The sequence below is a fragment of the Vicugna pacos genome, chromosome 19 (genome assembly GCF_048564905.1).
Source record: "Vicugna pacos chromosome 19, VicPac4, whole genome shotgun sequence".
NCBI classification, from domain to species: Eukaryota; Metazoa; Chordata; class Mammalia; order Artiodactyla; family Camelidae; genus Vicugna; species Vicugna pacos.
The window spans coordinates 22,959,903-22,986,560 of record NC_133005.1 but is presented as its reverse complement, the minus strand read 5'-3'; the positions used below and the strand labels follow the sequence as shown (position 1 = coordinate 22,986,560).

Here is a 26,658-nt window from a genome sequence, read left to right as displayed (position 1 = left end):
GCAGCGGGTCTGCATCACCGGCGGGGGCTGCATCAGCCGCGGCGAGAGCAGCGGCGGCGGCGGCATCGGTAGCGGCGGGGGCTGCAGCGGCGGCGGCGGCGAAGGCAGCGGCCGCGGGAGCAAGCCGCGGGGCAGCAGCGGGTCTGCATCACCGGCGGGGGCTGCATCAGCCGCGGCGAGAGCAGCGGCGGCGGCGGCATCGGTAGCGGCGGGGGCTGCAGCGGCGGCGGCGGCGAAGGCAGCGGCCGCGGGAGCAAGCCGCGGGGCAGCAGCGGGTCTGCATCACCGGCGGGGGCTGCATCAGCCGCGGCGAGAGCAGCGGCGGCGGCGGCGGCATCGGTAGCGGCGGGGGCTGCAGTGGCGGCGGCGGCGAAGGCAGCGGCCGCGGGAGCAAGCCGCGGGGCAGCAGCGGGTCTGTATCACCGGCGGGGGCTGCATCAGCCGCGGCGAGAGCAGCGGCGGCGGCACATCGCTCCCGCCGGCGGGGGGAGGCGGCAAGCGAGCCAGGCGGCAAGCGAGCCAGGCAGGGAGGGCGCGCCCCGAGTCCCCTCAGCAGCCTGCGGCTTCGGCCGGCAGAGCCCGCACTCCGGCGGTGCGGCGGCGCGCTGCTCCGGGTGGGCTGGGAGCTCGGAGAGCAGCCCGAGCGCCGGGGCCCACTGCGCGGGGCTCCACAGAAGAGCGAGGCCTTGGCGGGGACCCGGGAGGGGCGTGGGCCGAGGGGCGAGACAGAGCCCGAGCCGTTGGGCGCGCAACCGCCGCCTCTCTCGCGAGGCCGCTGACCTTCCACCTGCGGGGAACGCTTTAGGGGTGGGGGAGGGGCTCTGCCACCCGCCGGGAGCGCCGCGCGCGGTCCCGCGCCTGAGGGACGTGGGAGGGGCCGGCCTGGCACTGGAGTGGCCACGTGCCAAGGCCGGATCCCCTCACCGAGGGCCTCTTGCTAGTTCTCCTGCTTACACAGGGGCCCTGCCCTCAGCTTTCCGGTGAATGGGGTGGGGGTGGGGGGGCTGCCTTTGGACCTGAATCTTTTTTTCCTTTTGTCTCACACTGCAGGTTCATCATAAACAGAATTAAAAGACAAATCATATATTTTAAGAAGACAACTCTATCACAGATAACAAACACAGGATTAATATCAGGAATATATAATATAATTTGTAGATACTGACAGGCATATACAGACTAGACAAGACTACACTGTAAAGCACAGGGAAATATATACAAGATCTTGTGGTAGCTCACGGTGAAAAAGTTTGCGACAATGAATACGTGTATGTTCACGTATAACTGAAAAATTGTGCTCTACACTGGAGACTGACACATGGTAAACTGACTATAACTCAATAAAATAAAATTTAAAAAAGAAAATATTAAGAAAAGAAAAAAATTTTTTTTAAAATGGAATCACTTATATGTGAAATCATCTTGTCAGTGTGACAGTGGAGGAGGAGCGAGCCCAGCCCTAAGACCCCGCATCAGGCCACTGGAGCCACCACTGACTGGACTGAGCGGTCTGTTAAATGCAACCACCATTTAGACAGTTTTCTTTCATGCGTGTCTTTCTGTATTTACAAAAAGAATGCAGAATGAAATAAGGTAGTGTTTGGAGTAAACCTTCCTGGGTTCAGCTGTCACGCCCACCACTTACTAGCTGTGTCACTAAGTTACTCGCTAGCTCTGGGTCTCACTTTCCTCATAAATGAGGCAGCACATATCGGTAGTTCCCTCTGTGATGGTCTCTATTCAGGCTTCAGTGATATGCCCTGCTTGCTCCCATGCTTGGCACAGGATGATTCAATAAATGCTTGTCATTTTTACGATTATCTAGATAATTTGCACTTTCAAAGCACATAAGGAAAATCAAAGACACCGTATGTGCTTTCCCATAATAATGTCCTACAGTAAGATTGTTGGTGAGTACCGCACGTGGAGCATGTAATAGGAACTCCATAAATGTTGTGAATTAAATTGGAAGAACAGTTATTTTGAGGTATAAAGTAAGTGAAGACAATTTTAGTTTCAGAAACAAAAGCATTAAAACAAAGAATCATGTTGGAAAAAGTCTGATAAATGCTATACTATTAATGGCAATGATATATTGTACAGCTTTGTCAAAAACTTCATGAAATATAAATATTTCCATTAAATTCAAAATACATCATCTAGGTTTGCTGAACTGGCTGATGGTTGACAATTTCTGGAATCTATCAAGGTAAATCAGAAATCTCTGAAAGAGGAAAAACAAAACATATTGGGTGCTATGAAAATGCTTAAGAGAGAACCTCCTAGCAATCTACTTTTGTTTAACTTTATTTCTAATTTCTAAATTTAAAAAGCACTTTGGGTTCCAAATAAAAATGATTCAAGACATGTTTTTAATGTGTTTATACATGACAGCAAACTAAATAATCTCAATATTATAGGTTTTATTCTCCACCCCACCCTGGGCATTAAACACTTAACCTATACTTTTAAATTTCTGACTTTATTTAGCAAGTGAAAACCAAAGAAGTCCTGCTTAAGATGCTCTAATACAAAATTGATAAACCATTCTCCGGTATCTAGTGAAATCAGACCTGCTACTTAATTACTGTGCTTGCATGTAAGCTTCTATTGCTAGGCCTCTTTTAGTGTGTGTGTGTGCACGCGCACTCATGTGTTACTTATTCCAACAGAATCTAGAGCCAAAACAATTCTTATTTCTTTACATTTCTAGTCTTCTACTTAACAGTCTGTTTTCTCAAAAAAAAAAAAAAAAACTCCAAAAAGCAAAAGTCTGGGAACAAATGGCTTCACTGGGGAATTCTACCAAACATACAAACAAGAACGAATACCTACCTTTCTCAAACTATGACAGAGAAGTACAAAGCAGGGAACACCCCCTAATTCACTCTACAAAGCCACCATCACCTTGATACCAAAGCCAGACAAAGACACTATTTAAAAAAGCCAAAATTACAGGCCAATATTCCTGGTGAATATGCTTGCAGAAACATTCAAGAAAATATTAGCAAACTGAATTCAACCACATATAAAAAGGATCACCCACCATGATCAAGTCAGGTTTATTCCAAAAATGCAAGGATGGTCCCATACCTACAAATCCACCAATGGGATGCATCATATTAACAAAACAAAGGGTAAAAATCTCATGATTATCTCAATAGATGCAAGAAAGCATTTGCCAAATTCAACACCTATTCATCACAAAAACTCTCTCAACAAAGGTGGTGTAGAGGGAACATAACTCAACATAGTAAAAGCCATTTATAACAAACCCACAGTGAACATACAGGATGGTGAAAAACTGAAAGCTTTTCCACTAAAATCAGAAATAAAACAAGGATGCCCACTCTCACCATTACTATTTAACATAGTATTGTAAGCCCTGGGCACAACCATCAGATAAGAAAAAGAAATAAAAGGCATCCAAATTTGCAGATGATGTGATACTATATATAGAAAACCCTAAAATTTCCACCAAAACACTATTAAAGTAAATAAATTCAGTGAAGTTGCAGGATTCAAGATCAATTAATATACAGAAATATATTGCCCTTCTATACACTAATTAATAATGAATGATCAGAAAATGAAAACAGGGAAACAATTCCATAAACAACTGCATCACAAAAGTAAAACACCAAGGAATAAACTTTACTAAGTCTTTCCAGGCTGTCTCTGCAGGGCTGCCTGGTCTTGATGGAGCAGAGAAGCCCGAGAAGGGTGGCTGTGGGAGTCGGTGGCAGAGGGCAGAGGCAGAAGGCAGTGCCAGGCAGCAGAGGTGGTGGCGGGTACCCACTGAGGAAGATGCAGGGGAGCAGGGAGCCCGCCGGGAGAAGGGAGGAGCCTTGCCTCACTGCCCGGGCTGCCTGAGCCACTGCCTGCCTCCTCCAACCAGTTCCCCCAGCTCAGGGCCACAGCACTGATCCCCATCCAAAGGCCTTCCCCTAACATGCAGCGGCATCTGCCACCCACCTGCCCACCTGCCCTCCAAATTAGAGTGTTTTATCACCAACCAGCCAAGATGAACTTAATGAAGAGGATCATGGCGCTGCTGAGGCAGGAAGAGCATGGTCCCCAAGACAATGCCTCAGGACTGATGCACCTCCACTGTCTCTTCACTGAGCTGTGCCATCCTCCCTGCACATGGCTCAGCAGGAGCAAGGAGAGAAGCCGTACATGATGCTGCCTGTGTTTAACAGGTGTTTGCAAATGCTCCACCAAATACCATGACGGAAACATTTTCTGATCTTCTGCAGTGCGCAAGTCTCATGGCTGAAGATTACAGAAATTTCAAGGAGCACATCAAACAAATCCACAGAGGCTACAAGTCGGGCCATAGTCTAATTCTTGGAAATCAACATACTGAAGAAGCTGTTACTGAGTCCAAACTCATTCTGCTCGCCTAATGACAGGCCAGTAAATCAGGAGATGAGGTGTTGCTGCAAGGAATAGCGACTTCATTCGGAAAGCCAGCAGACAGAGGATGGCAGACTAATGTCTTGGAGAACCATCCTCCCCCAGTCAGAATTCAGGCTCCTTTTATACAAAAAAAGGGGGAAGGGGATGTAGGTGGTTGTTGCAAACTTCTTGGTGTAGGAATTCTTTGTTCCTGCAGCTGTCCGTGTGGGCCAGCTCATGGTGCTCCTGCAAAACCTCTAACAAAACAAATGTTATTCTCTTTTCTGCAACTTGTTATCTTTACATGAGTACAGAGCTAGCAAGGCTAAGCCTAGAAAATAGGGCATAGGGTTAAAGCCAAAGGCACAGATCTGATACAGAGCCAGATTAGTTCTTTTCTATTCCAAAGCCAGTAGAGCTTGGATGCTTCTGACAACAATTAACTTGCTAGCATTCTCTGGTCAGAACCTCGTGGACTGTATGACAATGATGTTGGGGCCTTCCACCCTAGTTAAATGTTTGTATCTGTTTTCTGACCTTTCACATGGGCCTGAGGCCGTTGGAGGTGCACAGAATGAGCTATCTCTAGCAGAACATCGTGGACTACTCCAGGAAGTTTTTGTACAGATCTTAGTGAAACTCTGCACTTTTGTTTCTCTGGCCAAGGAGCTGACTCAAAAAGATGATCTCCAGCTTTTATTCAGTGCCATAACCTTGGTGCCTTCCCTATAACCTGCCTAGGAGGAAGCATGCCAGAAAAGTCCTTATGACCATGTCCTGTCACCATCTGAATGTCAATATTGTGAAGTATATTCATGAAAAAGAATGTTTATTGACGTGTGTTCTGAATATGCAGCAATCACATGACCTGTCTCCCCTAGAAATTGTTGAAATGTTTGCTGGGCTTTCTTGTTTCCTCAAAGATTCCAGTGATATTTTCAGACTCTTCTGGATGATTTTGGGATATGGCAAGGATATAATTTCCTTTGTGATCTCTTGCTTAGGTTAGAACAAGCAAAAGAGGCAGAATCTAAAGATGCCTTGAAAGACCTGGTTAATCTGAGAACTTCCCTAACAACGTGTGGTGCCAGTGAACTAAATGCCCTGGTATTACCAGAGGGACACACTTTTTCTTGCCTGGACTTGCAGCACTGCAGCCAGCAGGCAAAGGTCACGGTGTGAGAAACATCTAGGCCTTTGCCAGTCTTCAGAATGCATTTGTAAAAGCAAAAGCCAACTTCCTTGCCCACATCATTCTCGATGCCATCACAAATATTTACATGGCTGACAATGCCAATTATTTCACCCTCAGGTCACAGCACACACTGTCACAGTTTGCAGAAAAGATTTCGAGACTCCCAAAAGTACAAAACAAATACTTTGAGATGCTGGAGTTTGTCATTTTTAGCTCAAATTCTATCCCTTGTAAAGAATTTATTCAGGTTAGCATCCTCTTAAAATGTAGCTCTTCTTATCACGGTACCATTATTGCAATGAAAACACTTCTTAAGTTTACATGACAGACATGATTACATATTTAACAATGTGTTCAGGGAGGTGGACCTTCTGGAGGTCTTGGTAAACCTTTTGTACAAATATGCTTCCCTCTTGAAGGCTTCAGCTCAGGCACTAAATGAAAAAAAGGGACTCAAGAAATAATAGTTCAGTTGAAGACCTGGCTTTGTTGGTCATGGAGACCTTCCTTGACAGTGCTTCTTCAAGGATCAAACACAAGTGCAGGAATTTTTGAGGATGTGGAGGTGTAAGACGTGTGCATAATACAGTAAGACACCCTCGGCGTCAGCAGCACGCCTTGGTGATGACCCAGCAGTCGGTGCTCTCGCCAAATGGGGACGACAGAGTGGGCAGTCTCCTGGGGGCAATGCGTTCAGCCCCACCAACAGAGTTACAGCTGAAGACTGACATTTTAAGAGCCCTCCTGTCAGTCCCTCTAAGTGGCCATGGTTCCAGAACAGTTTTCAGGAAAGTTGGAGGATTTGTGTACGTTATTACATCCTCACATGTTGCTATGGAAAGATCTTTGAGCTCGCCACCCAAGAATGGCTGGGACAAAAAGAACCAGAATCAAGTGTCTGAACTTCTCCACACTGTGTTCTGCACGCTGACTGCAGCAATGCGCTGTGAGCCAGCTAACTCTCATTTCTTCAAAACAAATTCAGTATAAGTTGGCAGATGTTGTTTGATTTCTTGGCTGCTTCTCAGACCTCAGAAAAATAAGCTCCATGAATGTCTCCCCCTCCAATCCACAGCCATTACAAAGATGTTTAGAGGAAGATGTAATCTCTGTGGGCTCAGTGTCACCCACTTTATGGAACTGCGGTGAACTCTAACTATCTGTACAAAGTAGCCAGATTCTTTTGACAGATATGGCTCTGCTCTGTGCTCTGAATTGAAAGGTATACTATGTATGATTTCAACATTAAGACTTGAATTATAAATTAGGAAAATAAAATGAAAACAAATGATTCTCTCTTATTTACTTATCTATCACTTTATTTATGAATGTTACTATTGCTCTAATACTAAATTTTTCAGCCTGGACATCTGTGCATTATTTGTAAAACCAGGGCTAGTTAAGCTCTCAGTGCACTTAATGGAACAATTTCTATGAAGTTTACTTTCCTCTTTACTCTCCAGACCATCAGGTACATCCAGACTTATCGGTATTAGTTGTCAATAGGAGAACATGGTTATGATTATATGTGTTTTCAGACAGATGTTGTAGTATCAACATTCATAATCACTGTCAACATTTTATAATACTCAAAAAAAAAATGATACAGCTTCCTAGGGGACACTGACAGGTCAAGGGTCCCTTGCATTAATTTATGCATTCCTTCATTAAATGAGTACTTAACCAGCACCTACTGCATGCCAAGTCGTTGGGCTGAGGGCTCAGCTCAGCACAAGGCTGCTTTGGTTATCCTTCAGCTTAAATACAAGCACGTTAATAAACAATTGCAATATAGCAGAATATGTGATGATGGAAATCCAGGGTGCTAAGATTGTAAGACTGCTTTATCTAAATCATTTATTTTCAGTTCTTGAAGTGTATTTTCAATTAAGTTCTCACTTCAGAAATAATGTAAGAGTGATCATGCTGCTGATTTGTCCAAGAATTTTCACTTTTAACAGTTATTATAGTTTTATTTCATAAGACAACTTGCTCTTGTAGTGTCCCCAAAAATAAAGCAAATAACTGTATTGGGTAGAGCTTCTGATAGCTTTTATTTTTCTAACTGTAAAATATCTACTCTGAAATATCTAGTGAGATGTTTCTTGTTTCTCAGTATTTCTTAGGCCTTAATATTTAGCAAAGAAAATACAGACAATGTAAAAAAATGTTTTCTAATTTTTTGTCTTGAAAATAAAAATGCATATATATTGCTAACTTACAGGAAACACAGGGTGGTGTAATGTTCAGGAAATAAGATGTTTAAAATTAAAATCTGTATATTTAGATTAAAAAAACTTTATTAAGAAGGGGAAGGACCTATGCTCTGAAAACTGTAAGACATTGATGAAGGAAATTGCAGATGATGTGAATAAATGGAAAGATATTCCATGTTCCTAGAATGGAAGAATTAATATTACTAAAATGTCCAGAGTGCCCAAAGTAATCTACAGGTTTAATGCAATCCCTACCAAAGTACCAAAGACACTTTTCACAGAACTACAACAAATACTCCTAAAATCTGTATGGAACACAAAAGAACCTGAATTGCTAAAGCAACTGCAGGGAAAAAAAGAAAAAAGTTGGAAATGCCATGCTCCCTGAATTCAGACTATAGTACAAAGCACAGCAATCAAAACAGTATAGTATATTATAATGACAGACACATAGATGAATGGGACTGAATAGACAGCCCAGAAATAAACACAAAAAATTATGGTCAATTAATCTATGACAAAGGAGGCAAAAATATGTAACAGGGAAAAGATAGTCTCTTCAACAAGTGGTTTTGGGAAAACTGGACAGCTAACATGAAAAAGAAGGAAATTCGAAAATTTTCTCACACTATATGCAAACATAAACTCACGATGGATTAAAGACCTAAACATGAGACCAGAAAACATAAAACTCTTAGGAAAATACACAGACAGTGCACGCTTTGACATAAGTCTTGGCAATATTTTTTGGATGTGTCCCTCAGGCAAGGGAGATAAAAGCAAAAATAAGCAAATGTAACCTAATTACTTAAAAGATTTTGCAGAGTAAAGGAAATCATCAATAATGTGAAGACAACCACAGCAATGGGGAAGATACATGCAAATGTTGTCTGATAAAGAGTTAATATCCAAAACATAAAGTGTTCATGTAACTCAATATCTCCTCCCTTACCTTTGTGTAACAGTCTCTCAGAGCTCTCTGAGATGCTGTTTGTATCCCAGGCTTAAATCATCAGTAAATCTGCCAAATAAAGCATAATGCTCAAATTTTAAGTTGTGCATTTTTTTCAGTTGACAGGAGTCATAATTACAAAAATGCAGATAGACCCTTCTCTGTATTTGCTTTTCTCACTTAAAAATACATCATGATAATCTCTAAAAGTCAACAAGAAATGATATCTAAAGCAAACATTTTTAAGAGCTGCCCTATATTCCATGGTTTAAGTGTCTCACAATCGAGTGAACTATTGCTCTATTCATAGACATTAATTCTGCTTACGAATTTGTGTAGTTGCAAACAATGCTGACATGAACACCTTTCTCCTTGAACAATTATCTCCTCTTACTGGAATTTTGGGTTTACTTATCCAAGTATTGTGTTGCTAGGCTGAAGGGCATGTGTATCTTACATTTGAAAGATCACTGCCTGATTGCTTTTCAGAAATACATAATGCTCACATGTCCTCCTGCTGAATGTACCAGCATCCTTCCCCTCAACACTTCTGCCAGTGGTAGGAGTTACCTCTCTTGTTAATTTTTATTAGTCTTATATTAGGAATGGTATCTCTTCATTACTTTCATTTGTATTTATCTGACTACTAGAGAAGTTAAATATTTTTTCACATATTTATTGTTATTTCAATTTGACCTTCTCTAAATTGTCCCTTCATATCCTTTGTCCATTTTCCTAGTTTCTGTTTGTCATTTCTATATTCATTTCTTAGAAACTGTTGATATAGTTTAATATTTAGCATTTTATCAATCATCTACATTGAAAATATGTTCCAGTCTACTGCTTTGCCTCTGTTTATGATATGTTCCATCAAACTGATGTGCATTAACTTGTTATATTAATTTTAATATAGTCAAACATGCCTTTCTCTTTCACCACAGCTTCTGAATTTCCTGATTTGGATCATTGGATCACAACTTTTTTTTCCTGTTTTACACTACCCTCCCCTCAACTATGTCCCTTGAGGTGGAGATAGATATATAGATAAATATAGGTTTTTATACATATATACATATATCTGTTACATCCATTTAAACATAGTCTGTCCTGAATTCTCTTTCTTATAAGTTTATATTGTGTGTGTGTGTTTCTGTTCCTTTTGCTGACTCCTCTGAGAAGGAGCTGGATGAAGAGTCAGTGGAGGTTGAGAAGCATGAAGACAAGATGCTGGCTCTGCTGTCAGAACTGGAAACAGATGAGCTGTCTGGTTCAGGAGACCCTGATGCTGCTCGTCTGGAGAACCATGAGGAATTATGGTCCCTGAGATTCTCTGAAGGTCCATCAGCTTTCCCCAGCTCTTTTCAAGCCAGAGGAACACTTGGCATTGCTTTGGGGATGTCATAAATGTTCGGCTTGGTGTTCGGCTGCTCCACTTGGGGAATCAGAAAGCTTGAAGGAACCTTGTAGCTGACACCTTCATCCAAAGGAAGCATGACCCTGGCTGGCAGAAAGCTATATGAAGGAATCTCTAGAAGGCTGAGCTTTTTCTGCATGGGCACATTTCTCTGCAGGTGAGGCATGTGGGGCTTTGCTCTGCTGTTTGGAGGACTGTGGAAGCTGGACATATGCCTGGGGGGAGCTAGGCACCCTGATTCTTCCACACAGCTGGTTAGAGATGCGTTTCTCCCATCAGCCTTTTGTGGAGACACTGGCATGTCATAAATCTGTTCCAACTTCTGAGGGCTGGGCAGTGTGTTGCAGCTGCCTCTCCTTAAGACAATGGTTGATGTCAGGGGAACATTCTGCCTCTGTGAAGAACCACACAAAGTCACCCAGTTTGGTAGCAATTTTTTAAAAGTTGTGAGCAACTCATTTGACAAATGGGTATTATACTGAGGCAGAGTGCTTATTAAAAATCGGATTGTCACTGCCAGGGTCAATCTTCTGCATTGGTTCCCTGGGGCCATTATCATTCAAGCCAGACATAATCTGGTTCCAGCCTCCTTTTGGGCCTCCTTGCTCTCTACCTCCACTATGCCTTCCACCACCCTCCTCAAGGTCCAGCCAGCCAGGCTGTTTACCTTCCTCTGAACTCAAACTCAAACAGTTTGCCCAAACTGGTTCCTCTGCTCTAAATGCCCTCCCAACACCTTGCTTTCCATCTAAGAAACTCCTATGCATCCCTCATGACCCTGCTGAGATGCCACGTTGGGGCCTATGTATGTTTATTGTATGCGTGTGACAGAATCCAGTGATAAACATGGATTACAGATTTCAAATTAAGGCCCCTCCCCTATATACACATAAAAACCCACCTTAACACACATCTCCAAAGTATATCATAATAAGAAGCACTCATCTAAAGTCTACTGATCTCTTGTGCTGGGCCAGGCACTGTACTAGGTCCTTTGCAGGGATTATGTCCATACCCACAATAAGTCTGTAATAAGAAACTGAGGCATGTGGGGAAGTCAAAGGACTGATCCAAACCACGCAGCCTATCCTGATCCTGAACACCACTGCCTCCAATGAAATAAGTTCTGCTCCAAGGGATCTGCATTCCTAATTTTGACCAAGATAACATTTCCCGGACACTGCTCAGGTTTGCACAGCATGTGTTCTCAGTGCCTGTCATGCTTACATTTGTTTGGCTGGTGGGGGAATGAGTGCTGCCTTCTGGGGGCTGGTGGGGGATGTCATGCAGCTGCTGCTTCCCTGGCTCCTGGGGAAAGACCACAAAGGAGAATGACTCAGATTTCTCCTTCCTGATGCCTGCACATCACAAACTCTCCCAACTCCAGCATTTTTTGTTTGTTTGTTTGTTGTTATTTGTTTCCAAACAAAACACAAATCACTAGAAGAGTTTGGGACTTTCAGTAGTGCTGCTTTTGTGGATGGAGGTGTGTATTGCACTGGGTATATTTTCAACACTGGACTCTGTGTTTTTAAAAAGACACCTTCTCAATTGAAGGTGGGGACACTCTATAGTGAGAATTAGCTGCATTTGCCTGAGCTAAAAATGGCAGTTCATTTCCTTCTGTAAGTTCACCTTAAGAATGAATTAAAGAAGAATAAATATAAGATGGGGACTTAAAATGGCTTGTCTGTTTTGTTTATCTCGATAGAGATTTTCCTGTGCTTATAACTCATGTGTTCATCCTGCAAACATATACTGAGTGCCTACTACCTCCTCAGTGCTGAGTCAAGTGACATCTATACACCCAGTAATGAGCAAAAGATGCTGCCCGTACAGATGATAGGCATTTAAAATTTTTTGTTGTTGTTTTATTTTGGGGGGGAATGTAGTTTTATTTATTTATATATTCATTCATTTATTTATTTTTAACGGTGGCACTGGGGGTGGAACCCAGGACCTCGTGCATGCTAAGCACACTTTCTACCACTGAGCTATACCCTCCCCACAATAGGCAGTTTTTTATGCAGCAATTAGGAAGTACATAAATGAGGATGTGATGAATAGATTGCACGTTCCAGAGCAAGGTGAGAGAACACTCAAACAGGTTTTGCAAAGACAGAGAGAAAAATTTGGAGTTTGGAGGGGCGTCTCTTTGGAGGGAGGTGGGCTGTGTGCCCCCTGCACTCTCCTCCTCAGTTGGCGAAGGAAGAGATGCTTTTCATTCCCTTCGAGCATAGTGGAAAGTGCCCAGCAGACCTTCTGTGACTTGAGTTGTACCCCCTGATCTCGGGGGCATTGTGTGCAGGCTCTACCTCCGCTAGGGGGAAGTCAAAGCTGAGAGACTGATGACAAAGCACAAGGTGGTGGCTGTGCTGCAGAGCTTTGATCTCAGGGCCGGGACCAGGGCGAGGAAAGGAAAGCGCCTTCTTGGCACAACACAGAGGGGCCCCACAAACTCAGGCACCGAGGGAAATGATAATTTGATGCAGTAATTTTTTTTTTTTAGTAATTTTTTTTTAATCGCAAGCAATTGAAAAAAAAAAAACACAAAAAACCATGGTGAACAAAATGTCAGAACAAATGAAACAAGAAAAGATCAACAGGGCCGGGATGAGGGTGAGGCAAGTGAAGCGAGTTGTACAAATGGGTCTTTATATCAAACGGTGGTGACCAAGGCAAGACCCTCATTCTCATCACCCAGTCCCGCTGGCCTGTGCGCTGGAGTCTATCAGGGCTGAGGGAGCACGTGTGTTTCCCGTGGACCGGATGTGGACCACATGGAAGCTGGAGCAGGAGCCAGGCTGGAGAGGGTGAGAGCATCTCAGGAGGGTGAAGCTGGAGATGACCGCCTGCCCTTCAGCTCAGGGAGGAGCCTTCAGCCACCAGCTGGGGAGAAGCATTTGCTGGCCTCTTGGAACTTGCAGCTAAGAGATGTCCAGCAATCAGGCCAGTGCAGGGGTCGGGGGTGGTGCGGGGTGCGGTGGGGGGGGCATTTGCAGGAATGGCCCAGAAGAGAAAGAATGAGCTTTCAATGCTCACTACCACCACAAAGCACCACTGTGACACCCCTCCACCAGAACCAGGCATGCAGCAGGGCCTTCCTACTTCTGTCCTCGCTCCCTGCCTGCCTCCCCTCAGCCTGAGGCCACCCAATGAGAAGAAACCAGAGGGAGGGAACTGGTGGCCAATCCTCAGTCCTGCAGCAGGGGCCCAGGCTCTGCCAACACGCTGGGAGGGCAGCTGCTTTTGCTTTTAAATATACAGGAAATGTGGGTATTGCCTGGACTGGACATTTAAATTCCTCCACTGAGACTTCTTGTTACCTGTGAGGGACCGGGAAGTCACAGAATCAGACTGAATTTTTATTTAGACTAGAGCAGTGGCTCTCAGCCCTGGCTGCACTTGAGAACTACCTGGGACCTTTAACATTCCTGCTGCTTGGGGCCCACCCAGACCCCAAACATCATAGCCTCCAGGTGTGGTTCCAGGAAGCAGGCATGGTTGGTTAAAGCACCCAGGCCATTCAGACACACACTGATGGGCGGGGGGAATGCAGCCAGGGCCAGTTGTGATGGGCTAAGAAGTGAGGGAAGTTGTTTTTGATTACATGAAGCATGTCTTACAAAACTGATCTACCAGTTACATTCAAATAAGCTAAAAATAAAAAACCCCTAAGATTTCCCCCTGCACCAGAGACAACCAATCTTAAGATAAACGATGACCAAGATGATGTTAAGACAAAGATGTATCTCCTTCATGATATTACTTTTAAATGTGCACATCTGTGTATGTGCATATGTGTGTGTGTGTGCATAGATATAAAGTACCTATTGCAAATGAAAAGTAAACAAATAAAAAATATTCAGAATTCAAATAGTTCTCCTGAGCCGGTCTGGGCTCCCTGGGCACAAAGCTGGCTTCCGAGTCGTGATATGTCCTTTGGAGTCAGGACTGAAGCCCTAGGAGATGTCCCAGTGGACAGCTGAAATGCAACATCTGCGTGATGCTGAGACCCCACACTTCAGGCGCAGAAGGCTGGGAGGAGCAGGACCACAGAGGAGGCTCGCCTTCAGGGCTGGAGGGCACCAGCTCTGGGCAGGTATGTCATACACTTGGAAAGGCAGAGCTGGCAACGAGATACTAGCGGATCTGGGAATCATGAGAAGGGCCTTGAGGAGAAAATGAAGAGCTGAGGTAAAGAAATGTCACTGCTGAGTCCATGGATCATGCTCAGAGTTTCCCAGGTGATGTTCATGTTCTCTAGGGACCTGAATCCTGGGTTATAACATGTGTGTCTAACGATGCTGAAGATGCAGCCATGAATGAGACAGGTGGGGGCACTTTAAGGGTGCTCCCTTATCCTCTGCCCTGTGTTCCCCTTCACTGCAGTGGGCCAGTAAGCCAGGCTTGGTACCTGCTGGTCTTAGGCTCACTGGTCCGAGGACAAACTCTGCAGTGGTTCCCATTACACTCTGGGTTAATTCCAAGTGCCTCACAGGCCATGCCCTGTCCAACCCCAGGGACTGTGCAAGATGTGTCCCCAGCTCTCGGCCATCCTCCCTTTTCCCACTTCCCTGCCACCTGCACCCCTTACTCGAGCACACCAAGCTCTCACCCACTGCAGAGCCCTGTGAACGCAGTACCACTGCCAATGTCTCCTCATTTCTCACTCCAGACCCATGTTACTTATGCAACTGACTTTGTGGGTCACATCTACCTAGGGAGACAACAGTGGGAATTTCCTGTGTTTAGAATTTTAGGTGGAAAGAAGCCAGTTCAAAAATGCCCCATGTTTCTTAGAAAATGTAGGTTCAAGATAGCAATCAATTTAGGAACATGTTTTGAGGAGCATGGTTTCAAAAGATTTAGGGAGACAGAAGGAAACTCCAGCGCAGGAACGCAAGGGCCTAAAAGCAATGTCATCAGGAAATTTGACCCTTTTTACGTGAAATACAAAAGATTATCCTCTCTGAATTTAGACCAAAAATCAAATATCTTCTTTGTGCTGTGATTTTTTTTTTTAAAGAGAGGCCAGCATGTTATATTAAGGAAGTTGAAAAAAAATGTAAAACAAAGCTCAAGATAGCGATTACCCTGGGGGGGAGTGGCTGGGAGAGGTGGGAGGGGGCTCCTGGGGTGCTACTTTTGTTCTGCTTCTGGATCTGAATACTAGACACTGAGTTATAGACCCTCAGGATCTACAGGTTAAATGTCAATAAAAAGTTAATTGTGCTGGAGGAGGGATAAATTGCAAGTTTGGGGCTAGTAGATACAAACTACTATATACAGAATAGATAAACAACAGGGAACTATATTCAATAGCCTGTAATAACTTATAGTGAAAAAGAATTTGAAAAAGAAAAAATATATAAATGTATAACTGAAGCATTATGCTGTATATTAGACACTAACACAATGTTGTAAATCAACTACACTTCAATTTTAGAAAAAGTTAATTGTGAAGAATAGACAGTGTCAGCCTCAGAGCCAGGGAACAAGACCAAGGGCACTGCCCTGGACAGCCCCGGGGGCAGACAGACGGACACAACAAAGAAACTTTAGTCTCGAGTTCATCAGCGTGTGGCCCTGGGAGCCAGCATCCTCATCTGTATAAGGAAGAGTTGCTCTAATCTAAAGAGGCCTCAATCTCTCACCAGCAGAGCTCTCTTCCAGCTAGAGACCCAGACACCCCGATGAGGACCACTTGAGGGAAATGACACATTTCCACACCTTGGTTTTTAATATTTTTGACCAAGTTTAATCTAGAAATAGTCAACCCATGTATAAGTGGGATCTCTGAAATGCGTCCCCCTGGGCCGTGCGCCAAGCCTGTGAAATGCCCATTGGAAAACAGCTCAATGTCAGTGGTGGTGTAGCTTCTGCTCAGAAGGCATTTTCTCAGCAGTCTGAGACTCAAGGCTCCCTGCTAGAGCACATGAACAGGGAGGGGACGTCTGCCTTTTCTGTGGATCAGAAGATACTTAACTGCTTATCTTGCATTTCTTCTATCTCCTTCCTTCTTGTAGTAGAGGTAGAAGTAAAATCATTCAGAATCACCAAAAGACACGACTCGAGATAAACTTAGAAATGACCGGACCCGACCCTCTCTTGATACAGAGCAAGCAAGAGACATGCGGGGGGGCTGTGACGTTTCCAGTCACCCGGCCTGGCTGTGGCTTCCCCAGAGGCTGAGGGAGCAGGGACTCCTGATTTTTAAGCCACAGGTGGCATCTCTTACTTTAAAAGACCCGCAAGCACAGAGAAAGCAATAAAAGAAAGGAAAGGGCTGGGGAGGAAGCAGAAATAGAGACGGGGCAGCTGTGGAGGGGAACCTGAGCAGGGATACGGGGCAGGAGAGCTTCCAGATGTGTTACTGGGGCCTCTTCAGGAGCCTACTTGAGTGGGGAGGGGCCCCTGTCTCCTGAATCCCCCTCATGCGGCTGTGGTCTCTGCCGATGGCTGCAGCCTGTACCAGTGAGGGCCCCAAACTGTTGGCATGGCTCATGTCAGGACAAATCCTACAGCTAATGTCCTGGCCCCTTTCTGAGTTAAGCTGAGATAGTAAAGTCATCTCTCCTTTTATACCAATGTCGGTCTAGAAGTTGACAGCGAGTCCAGGGCTATGAAGCCTAATGTTGGATCTGGTGACTTCATTCATTCCTGCTCTTGTTCATGGAGCTCCACGGAGGAGCTTGGCACCCTTGATGTGGTTTAGGGACACCTGGGGAACAATGGACACTGCATCGGTTGGTTTTCCTTTTAGGGGGAGGGGAAAATGGACTTTGTTTTTTGTTGTTGTTGTTTTGTTTTCTTTAGTGGCTTTGAAAAGAAACAAGAATTTGCTTCAGCTAAGGACATTTGTTGCTTCTGGAGAAGCCAGTACGGGGGCCCTGCTCTGAGTCAGCTGCTCAGATGACAGCTGAGCGTACCCGGCCTAGACCTGGGCCAGCTGTTCCAGAAAAGCAACTCAGAGCCCACCCCATGGATGGCGGCAGAGGCCCCACCGCTTCCTCCTGGTGTTGGCGGCCGGGGCCTGAGCAGCAGCTGTTCTGTGCAGCGGCTGCCTGGTTTTCTGCCTGGCAGCCTGAGGAGGGAGAAAATCTGAAGTACTCAGAAATCTTTCAAGGCATGAACACCTTCCTGCTTGAAGACAGTGTTGGGAGCTGGTGTGGAGGAGGCCTGTGTGGTAAGCAGGACGTCCCTGGGGTCCCAGCACACGCGTTAGGAAGAGTGGCCTTTCTGGTGAGGGACCTGACCAGGATCTCTGTCCAGAGCTGTGGCCAGGTGGGATGTGTCATTTGAGCCAAAAGCAAAATGTGTGATGGCAGGAAATCCACAGTGACTGCAGACCATGCAGATCTGTTCTGCCTTCTTAACACCTCCTGAAGCCAGGACTTGGGGGAAAACAGTGCATTATTTTTCTCTTGTATTAATTCCTATCCTTCTTTTAAAAAAAAGTTTCATTCTGTATCTACTGAGTGCTTCTATTCCTCTAATTAAAAAAAATGCTATTTAAAAAAATTACAGATGAGATACATGCTCTATGTAACACACATCACCTTCCCCATCTCTTTGTTCATCATGTATTTATCAAGTACTCACTGCCTGCCAGGCACGGTCCTAGATGCTGGGGACATAGGGGTGGATGAAATAAAAGCCCCTGCTTAGTGCCTTCCTTCACTTTCTCCTTAATCAACCCCACAGCCTGAGGGTAACCACTCTCGGTGTGTGTTATTGTCAGTGTGTGAACACGCACACATGCACACACACACACAGAATTGTTTCTTTAGTTTTTGTTCATTTGGTTGGCTTTTATCGAAATGGCTTTTCCTCCCCTCTTATAAATACCCAATGGAACTATTTCCTCTTATAAATACCTGATAGAACTATTTCATCTTTTATTTTCAGAACTGCATAGTCATTCGTTGAAGGACTATGCCAAAATTCATGTAACCAATGCCCCATGAACACACGTTTAAGCATCTTGGATTTTTCCCTATAACAAATAATGCTATAATGCCCATGGCTGCCTAATCCAGATATACTTTTGCCTTCTTGTATATTTCTGCAGCAATTCTGGAAGTAAAGTTTCTGGATTGAAAGGAATATCTATTTTAAATCTGGTGAGTAATTTCTTGCCTCTGAACCCATGGAAATTCAACTCCTCCATTTACCAGCAGCCACCCTAGTGTTCCTTCCTAGTGTAAAAAAAGACTGCCGTAAATGGTGTGATGCTTTCACACAGCTTGACTAAGCATTCAGTCTCCTGCGAAGTGTGGAGAGCTGGGAATTGCTGGGGTGCAGAGTATGAATGCCAACCCAAGTGGGGACCAAACACTAGCTCACCCAATCACCCCAACTGTGTGGCTCCCATCTTGCATGTTTGATCTCTTGATGGACACCCATGAGTCAAAGATAATTGAGCCTCTGGGAGCTACATACCCCTTGACCTATTTCTTCTACCCGGAAATCAGCTTACCTGCTTTGGAAAGCTTAGAGTCTTTTCACAGATGATCTTGGCACTAGTGGGTGGGTCAGGCAACTCGCAGACTTGGACTGTGGGAGACAGGGGCCCCTCCACCCAGCTCTTCATCTGCTCATACACGGGGCTGGGAGGCAGGGGGTTGAGCAGGGTGGGCACCTGGTAGGTCTCCTGGGCGCTGGTGGGAGTGTCTTCCAGGCCCCTCAGGAAAGATGGGCAGGGCTTGTCAGTGGGGCCCTCCCTGAGCAACTGGAGGCGGTTGGCAGGAGCCAGACCTTGCCTGCCATGGAGTGAACAATTCCACCAGCCCTCACTTTCTGGCATGTTTTGCTCCAAAATGGTCAGGATGTCTCCTCTGTAGAAAGCCAGCTCATCGGAGCAGTCAGGGTGGTTGTCATAAAGTGCTCTGGCCAAGAGAGTCTGGGGGCCCAGGAGAAAGAATTCATGGTTATCACCATTGCCAGCCACTGCTACAGTGATACCACACGCTTAGAACAGCATCACAGCTGCTCTGCTGTCCCCTTCCCTCCACCCCAGAGGCCCTGGTCCCTACTGTTTGCTTGACTGGTTTCTACCCATCCTTGGGGTGAGGGGCTCAGGTGAAATGTCACATCTTCAGGGAGGCCTTACCTGCATCCTGAGACCAGGTCCAGCCTCCCAATTACAGTCCCATGGCCCTGATTTAATTTGTGGTGACTATGACACTCTTACTTAGAGTTGAACGCAGCCTAGCACAGAGTGGGGTTGAAATCCTGGTTCTGTGTGCCCTTGAGTAAACTAGCTACTCTCATTGGGCCTTAGTTTCCCCATCTGTAAAATGGGAATAATAGTACTATCTACCTCACGGAGTTACTGTGAGAATGAAATGGGTGGATATACTTAGGCAGCACATAGAACAGTGCCTGGCATTGGTAAGGGCTCAGCAAAAGCCTGGATGCTGCTGTCATAATGATCCTACTGCTCTTTGTCTGGTGGTTGTTAGTTTTCTCCTGACTTGGGTTGGACGTTCGTGACTGCAGGGATCAGATCTCGTTTGAGGTCCTTTTCCTTGCCCAGCATCAAACTCAGACCCAGGTGCACAGGAGATGCTCCATTGTTGTTCTTTAATTCACGAGTGATGAAAAAAGGCACGGGTGAATGACTCATCTACAACAGCCAAGATCCAAACCCAGGCAGCCTTTTGATTCTCAGACCCATGGTCTTTCTGTAAGCCACACATCCTCCAAAAACACAACCACCTGTTGTAATGGCAGCAATGGTAAAGCCCTCCCCACCCTTGAGTTCTATTGGAATTTTCTGCTGTAAATAAATGAAGGCAATTTGTTACTGTGGGTTTTAAAGTAATCACCATCCTCCCTCCCTTGTTATATCCATGCATACTTATTACAAAAAATTAGGAAATACAGAAAAGCAAAACAGAAGAAAATGGAAATTACCCATCATCCCACCACTCAGAGGTAACAATTTATACCATTTTGATATTTATCATTCCAGTTGCTTTAAAAAAAATTAAATGTAGTTCATTCTACTTTTTACACCCGCTAGCTGCTAGCACATACAGTTTACAAATAAACAAAAATGACCTACCCTCCCACTACACTTGTTGAGAACTGATGCTTTTTTGCATAACAATGGGTTTTTTCCTGTCCCAAAAATGGAATTGGATTACCAACTGCGGAAAAATACCATCTTAAACCCACAGTCAGCTGTATGTGGATTTAGGGAAATGCATGCCTTATATCTAAGAAACCAAACAGAATCAGATGCTTCCTGCAGGCAAACAGGCACTGAAAGTCCCCCATAAAATCCACAGCAGCTGAGATCCCAGGGGATCACACACAGTTTTTATACCTGAATCTTTTTTCCTTACTACAATAGTGACAAAAGGTCAATAAAGAAAGAGTGCAAAATAATGATAAGCAAATAGAAAAAAGCAAGAATGAGGGAGGAGGGCACAGCTCAAGTGGTAGAGCACATGCCTAGCATGCATGGGGCCCTGGGTTCAATCCCCAGTGCCTCCTCCAAAAATAAGTGCATAAATAAGTAAACGTAATCACCTCCGTCCAAAAAGGTTTTAAAAATAAAAAAATTTAAAAACCCCAAAAAACTAAAAAATGCCTACAGGACCACTAACACAACCATAACCACTGTCACATCTCTGCTTTGTATCTTTCCAGATCTCTTCTTGTGCATCTTCTTTACATACCCAGAGTCAGTCATATTTTTAAAATTTAATGAGACCCCATAATACATACAGATTTACACTCTGCCTCTTCCTTTATTCCCCTATGTCCACAAACAGCTTTCTTTAGTACCCCTTTAATTGTATGGATGTTTTCCAATGTTCCTAGACTGGTCCTTCCTGATCTGGGGACACTTTAGCTAATTCCAGTTTTTAGTGATTACAAACACTGCTGAAATTATCATCTTCAGCACTCACTACCTGCAGCTCCCCCAGTCTGTTTCCACAGATGCATTTCTAGGTGGGAAGCTGGCAGGGTGGAAGCCATTAGGGCTCCTCCTTCATGCTACTCACAGTGCACCAGCAAGGTCATTTCCAAGTCTGCCCAAGAATGAGATGGCCTGTTTCTTTGCTCCCTAACCTACCCTGTGCATTTGCTCTTTGTTAGATGGCATGTTGGTTTTAAAATCTTTTTCAAGAAAGCTTGAAATGTTTACTTAACACATTCATGGAAGCACCGAGACTACCCAAAACTACAGAGCTGGCTGCAGCATTCATGCCGTGGAGAGTGGAGAACTTGCATTGGGGAGAGGGTCACCTCCCCGCAGTGTCTCTGCCATGAATTCATTTCTAAAAGAAGGAATAAGGCCCTGGAGAGTTATGGGCACGTGTATGGGCCGTTGCTGCCTGGAGATATCCTCTCTCATCCTCAGTGAACCAGAGCCCCTCAGCTAGAGAGATGGTATGAGGTCCCACTTGTCTGATTGGGTGAGTTTCTGGGATTAAATTAGAAAGCAAAGAGCTGAGTTAGAGCCAAAGACAGGGACCCCCTGGGGTCAGCCATGTGTCCCTTCACAATTCAGCCAACCTTTATTAAGTGTTTACTGGCATTGTTCCCAGGGCTGGAGTCCTCAGGAACATGACATTTGATCGTCTTCCCTCCTCACTCTCTGACCCTTCCACAGCTCCCCAGCACCTTTTGGATGAAGCCCCAACACTGCCAAACCTTCAAGACCCCAAGTGATGCTGCCCCTGTCCAGCCTCACAGCATCACTTCCTCACCAGCCACACATGGACGCCAACACTTTTTGGGTCCTTGAGTCCTTTGCACATGCTGCTCCCTCTTCTCAAAATGGCAGCTTTTCACCCTGTGAAATTCCACTCATCCTTCCAGACATGTCTTAAATATCCCTTCCTTGGAAAAGGTTTCCCTGATACCTAGATTCCTGCAGATGAAACCAGTCCTCCCCATTTTTTTGCTTAATACCTTTCCATGTCAGGACCTAGGACATTTGTATCTAACTCATTAAGAGGGCAATCATCTAGTTGGCATCTGTCTCCTCACAAAGTATAAGCTCCAGGAGAGCAGGGACCACACCTACCCTGCCCTCACCACGTCCCCAGACTCCCATACACAGCACGTGCTCATTGGCTACTTGGTGAGTTAACAGATGGATAAGGATGAGTGCTGCAATGTCCTCATGTTCAAGCCTTTGAGAGGTAAAGAGACACACAGCACCAAGATGAGAACCCCTGTTTCTGTCTAGAGGAGCATAAGAAGGAAGCTCTCTGACCCTTTTAGATGGCTTCAGTAAGAAGGACCCCTGAGATGTCCAAAAGATTGGCCTCAAGGCCTGGCTGTTTCTGCACATGCAAGTACTGCTCCTTTGATGTGCTGTGAGTGGGTTTCATGGGAATGTGTGTGCTCAGCTTGGGGAATCCAGCAGAAATGAAGCATTTAGAGGGAACAGAGCTTTAGAATCTTATAAAGGGCATTGATTAAAGGTATAGACTTAGTAAAGTTACTTGCTACCTCGTAGATTATTTTTTTCTGCTTAAAGAGGTAATTTCTGTTCAGTAAGAAAAGATAACTTGGAAGATTTTGGTTTACTACCTTACCAGATTTTGTATCTAACCATGCAATCATACCCTCATATTCCTGTACTGAATTGCCTACAAATATCTAGCTCCTCAAATGCTCTTGGGCCTGATTTTAACCTTTTCCTGATTCCCTCATTAATTAATCAATCTTTGACATGAACTCATTTTATATTCACAGGAGAGTCAATGATTTTGCCTTTTGGAAAAATAATACTTTAACTGTCCACACTGGGAAGAAAAGGGGAAGCAAAACACAACCTCCAACCCATCATCACAGTTCTCATGAAGTACATCTGTGTCTTAAAAGATAAAGTCCATCGTCTGAAGTGTGCTTGCCATTGTCAGAAATAATGAAGTGTGTTATGTTCAGATAGAGCAGTTGCTTCTATACAGCAGCTGCTTAGAAGTGTCTAGATTGGTGTCAGCGCAGCCGGTGGCTTTGCCCATTGTGAGAGGCGGGGGTGCTTGTCCAAAGGACAATGGGCCTCTCTGATCTTCCACCCCAGCGGGCACCCACAGCTGTCCAGGACGGACAGCAACAGACTAGTTCTGGAGACATGGCTTACGGCCTGCAGCCTTCAGAGCAGCAGCCCACCCTAAAGGACGTACACTCCCAGCAAAGGAAAGTCCTCACTCAGCTGCTATAATGTGAGTCCCTTCAGAGTAGTATTTCATTGAAATTGGCAAGAGGTGTTTCTGGACACCTTGTGCAATCAGCTAATGTCGCAGAGTTTTAAGAAGAAAGACCGTCAAAAATGTGTGTTATAAAACAAACACATGTGAGACATCTTGGGGAGTTCCTCTCCCAGAAAAGGGAGGCAACAGTGGACTATACTGAGTGGGGAACTGCTTTGTGTTGGGTGCTCTGAAGTCATTATACCACGTAATTCTCAGATGCCTCAGAGGAAGGTTTTCTTATCCTCATTTTACAGATGAGGAAACTGAGGGTCAGAGAGAGCAAATGACTTGCCCAAGGTCACTTGGACCCTTAAGTGCTCTCTTCACATCCATTACTGTACCCTTCCTCTTACAAGCCATTCCCCAGACTCCAGCCAGAATGATATATGTATATACATAAATCAGACTGCGTTGGTCTCTTGTTTGAGGCTTTCAGTTGCTTAGAGCCGCACTTAGAGCAAAACAAATTCCCTACCTGACGGCCCCACCTGCTCAGCCTCCGGGCCGCTACTCCTCCCGGGAATTTCCCTCCAGCTGCATCGTTCCCTGCTTCTCTCCGATGCACTAAGGAAGGCATCTCCTTCACCGCAGGACCTGTGCCCTCCCTATTCCCCCTGCCCGGAACACTCCTCCGCCAGGTCATTGCCTGACTTGACTCCCCCTTCAGATCGCATCTCGAAGCACCTCCCTGAGCAGGCAGGCGCACGCAAGGCCGGGCTCCTCCTCCTCCCCGCGAGGCCACCCCGGACTTGGACCTGAGGCTCCTCAAGACACGCTGAAGAAGGACTGCAGCTGGGGGCCAGCCGGGCCGGGCAGGCTGGCGGTGCGGGGCGGACAAGGGACAGCAGCCACGGCAAAGGTGCATCGTGCGCCTCCGCGCCCGGCCCTGCGCCCGCGCTCTCCAGACAACGGAAGGATGCGACCGACGGGGCACTGCTCAGCGTCCTGATAATAATTGCGATTGTCGCTGAGGCCACCGCCAAGTTATTTTGAAGAGGGTGTGTTTTTTTTTTAAACACTTTTTTGGGATGGGTATTAGGTTTATTTATTTATTTTAATGGAGGTGCTGGAGTTGAACCCAGGGCCGCGTGCGCGCTAAGCACACGCTCTACTGCTCAGCTTTACCCTCCCTCCTTGGATTGGGGGTGAGAGTGGAAATGTTTGTGTAGATATTTAAGAGATGAAGGGGGATGTACGTTTGTACTTTTATTCTCTTTGGTCACAAACGCAGTTAGAATCGAGGTACAACGGAAAAAACCTTCTTAACCAGTTAACATCTTCATACATCAGCTGGAAGGAGGGAAAGGAAAACACATAAGCATTTGGAAGGAAGAAGGGGAAGAGCTTAAGGAAACATAGGCAAAGAATAAGAGACTCCCTCTCTGGAAGATGCTCACACAAGGTCCAGATGCAATGTGCTAATCGATACTGCATCAGCAATGAGCCACGGGAGTAATTACTTAGCTCCATTCATTCACTCATTCATTCATTCATCAGGATTGTATTAAGCAGCTGCTGCATGCTCAGAGCTCTGCTGGAGACAGAGTGGTGAACAAAACAGTTCCTGATCTCATGCCAGTGTACATTCTAGTGAAGGAGACACACTCCAACCAAATCAGAAATAAATATAGGGTTTCTAGTGTGATGGAGGAAAATACAGAAAGTTATGAGAAATTATGAGTGCAGTTGGGACGTGGTGATAGAGGAGGGCTTAGGGAAATTTCCTGCAAGAAAGGGGCCATGGAAATTGCGGTCTAGGGGAGAGTGAATTTTAGCCAGATCAAGAAAGGGGGAGAAAGCATCTAGACAGAGGAAGAGAAATGTGAGGGCAGGAGGCAAGGAGAGAGTGAATCTGTGTGTCTGTGTGTGAAGTACCTGGGGCTGGGGGAGCTGAAAAATGACCAGGTTGTTTGGAGAGAAGTCAACAAAAACCCAAGGCTTGATTTCTGGATTGATCCGTTTTTACATCTGATTGTGTGTAGAAAGGAGATTGGACGGAACCAGTGTGAAAGAGTCACCAAAGCCAGTTGCACAGAGCAAGTGGGAAATACCCGTGGCTCAAGTAAGGGTGGAGATTGGCTGTAGGAAACTGTAGGGAGGAGCTGGTGAAGGATTGCTTGCAACCCTTGAGGTGAATCTTGAAAGAAAAGCAGGACTATAACTGCCACACAAGGGAGGAAGGAGGCACGATGGACCAAGGGAGTAAGATGCAGAGAGGTTTGGTTCTCCTGCTTTGTCTTCTGCAGCGACAGGAAGAGCCAGTGGCAGCAGGTACAGTTGTAAGCAGAACCAGATTAGATGGGCCTGTACAAATGCCACCTGCTGAAACCTCTGTTCTGTGCTTCTTCATTGTTCCTACGACCAGGATGGCAGTCCCCTCTCTAGACCGGGAGAATGGGCACAGCTCCTCGGTGGTTGCCCCGTGCTGGCTCGCCAGGAGCCTGGCCTGCCTTTCTGCCTTACTTTCCATTTTTATTCAGTTCACTTGACAGAGTAAAGCTGGAGAAACTGAGTGTTTAAGCTGGTTGGGGGGCCTCATCTGCTGTGTTGGCCTCATTTTAGAGCTTTATGGTGCCTAAAGTTAGGAGAGGCTAAGATCATGCAGTAGCAGGCAATAGGATGGGAATTCAGCCTTGAGCCTGTCTGACTGTAAAGCATGCTCTTGCCGGCTCACGCCACAGCCTCCCCAAGTCCAAGTCAGTTTCTTACTCTTATCTGCTAAATACAAGGAAACTTAGAAGGAGCTGGTTTAAGGACATTTATAGGCAGCAGCAGCAAACTCATATGACTCAGAAGCCAGGCAAGAAATATAGAAAAGTGAGGCAGGCCAGGTGTAAGACATTTGGGAGTGGTGGAGACTGTGGCACACTCAGGCAGATTTTAAAAATAACTACTTGGGCCAAATGATGTACTCTGCTGCTGAGTCCAGCCCACTGCTGGGTCTTAGAGGCCTCATCCCTGTTTCCTTTGCAAACCAGAGGTTAGTAGGTGGGGGTGCTGGAGCATTTCTGCTCAATGCAGGACCCCTCTAATGGGCAATCTGCTCTGAAGCACCCCATGATATTATCCAAGACTGTGTGCAAGCCACTCACAGTTTGAGGCTCTCTGTTCTCTCCTGCTGACTTCCCTCTTTCCCTTCCCAAGGGTCAGATCAGCATCATAGCCAATCCTGCTTCCTCCTCACTTTATCTTTCACAAGTGATATCCCCACCTCCCAGACCCTTGTACTCCCAAAATTAGAGAATTACTGGTCA

At 45.4% G+C, this 26,658-nt stretch overlaps 1 protein-coding gene across 1 annotated transcript; it reads right to left on the bottom strand.

Moving 5' to 3' along the window:
- Positions 1-166: 166 nt before the first annotated feature.
- LOC140687508 (cas scaffolding protein family member 4-like) lies at positions 167-19,299 on the bottom strand. The gene is given in 6 exon segments (XM_072944639.1): positions 167-787; positions 9,928-10,572; positions 11,406-11,486; positions 14,249-14,350; positions 18,661-19,083; positions 19,294-19,299. Coding segments are annotated over 6 exon segments (1,878 nt in total).
- Positions 19,300-26,658: the final 7,359 nt, after the last annotated feature.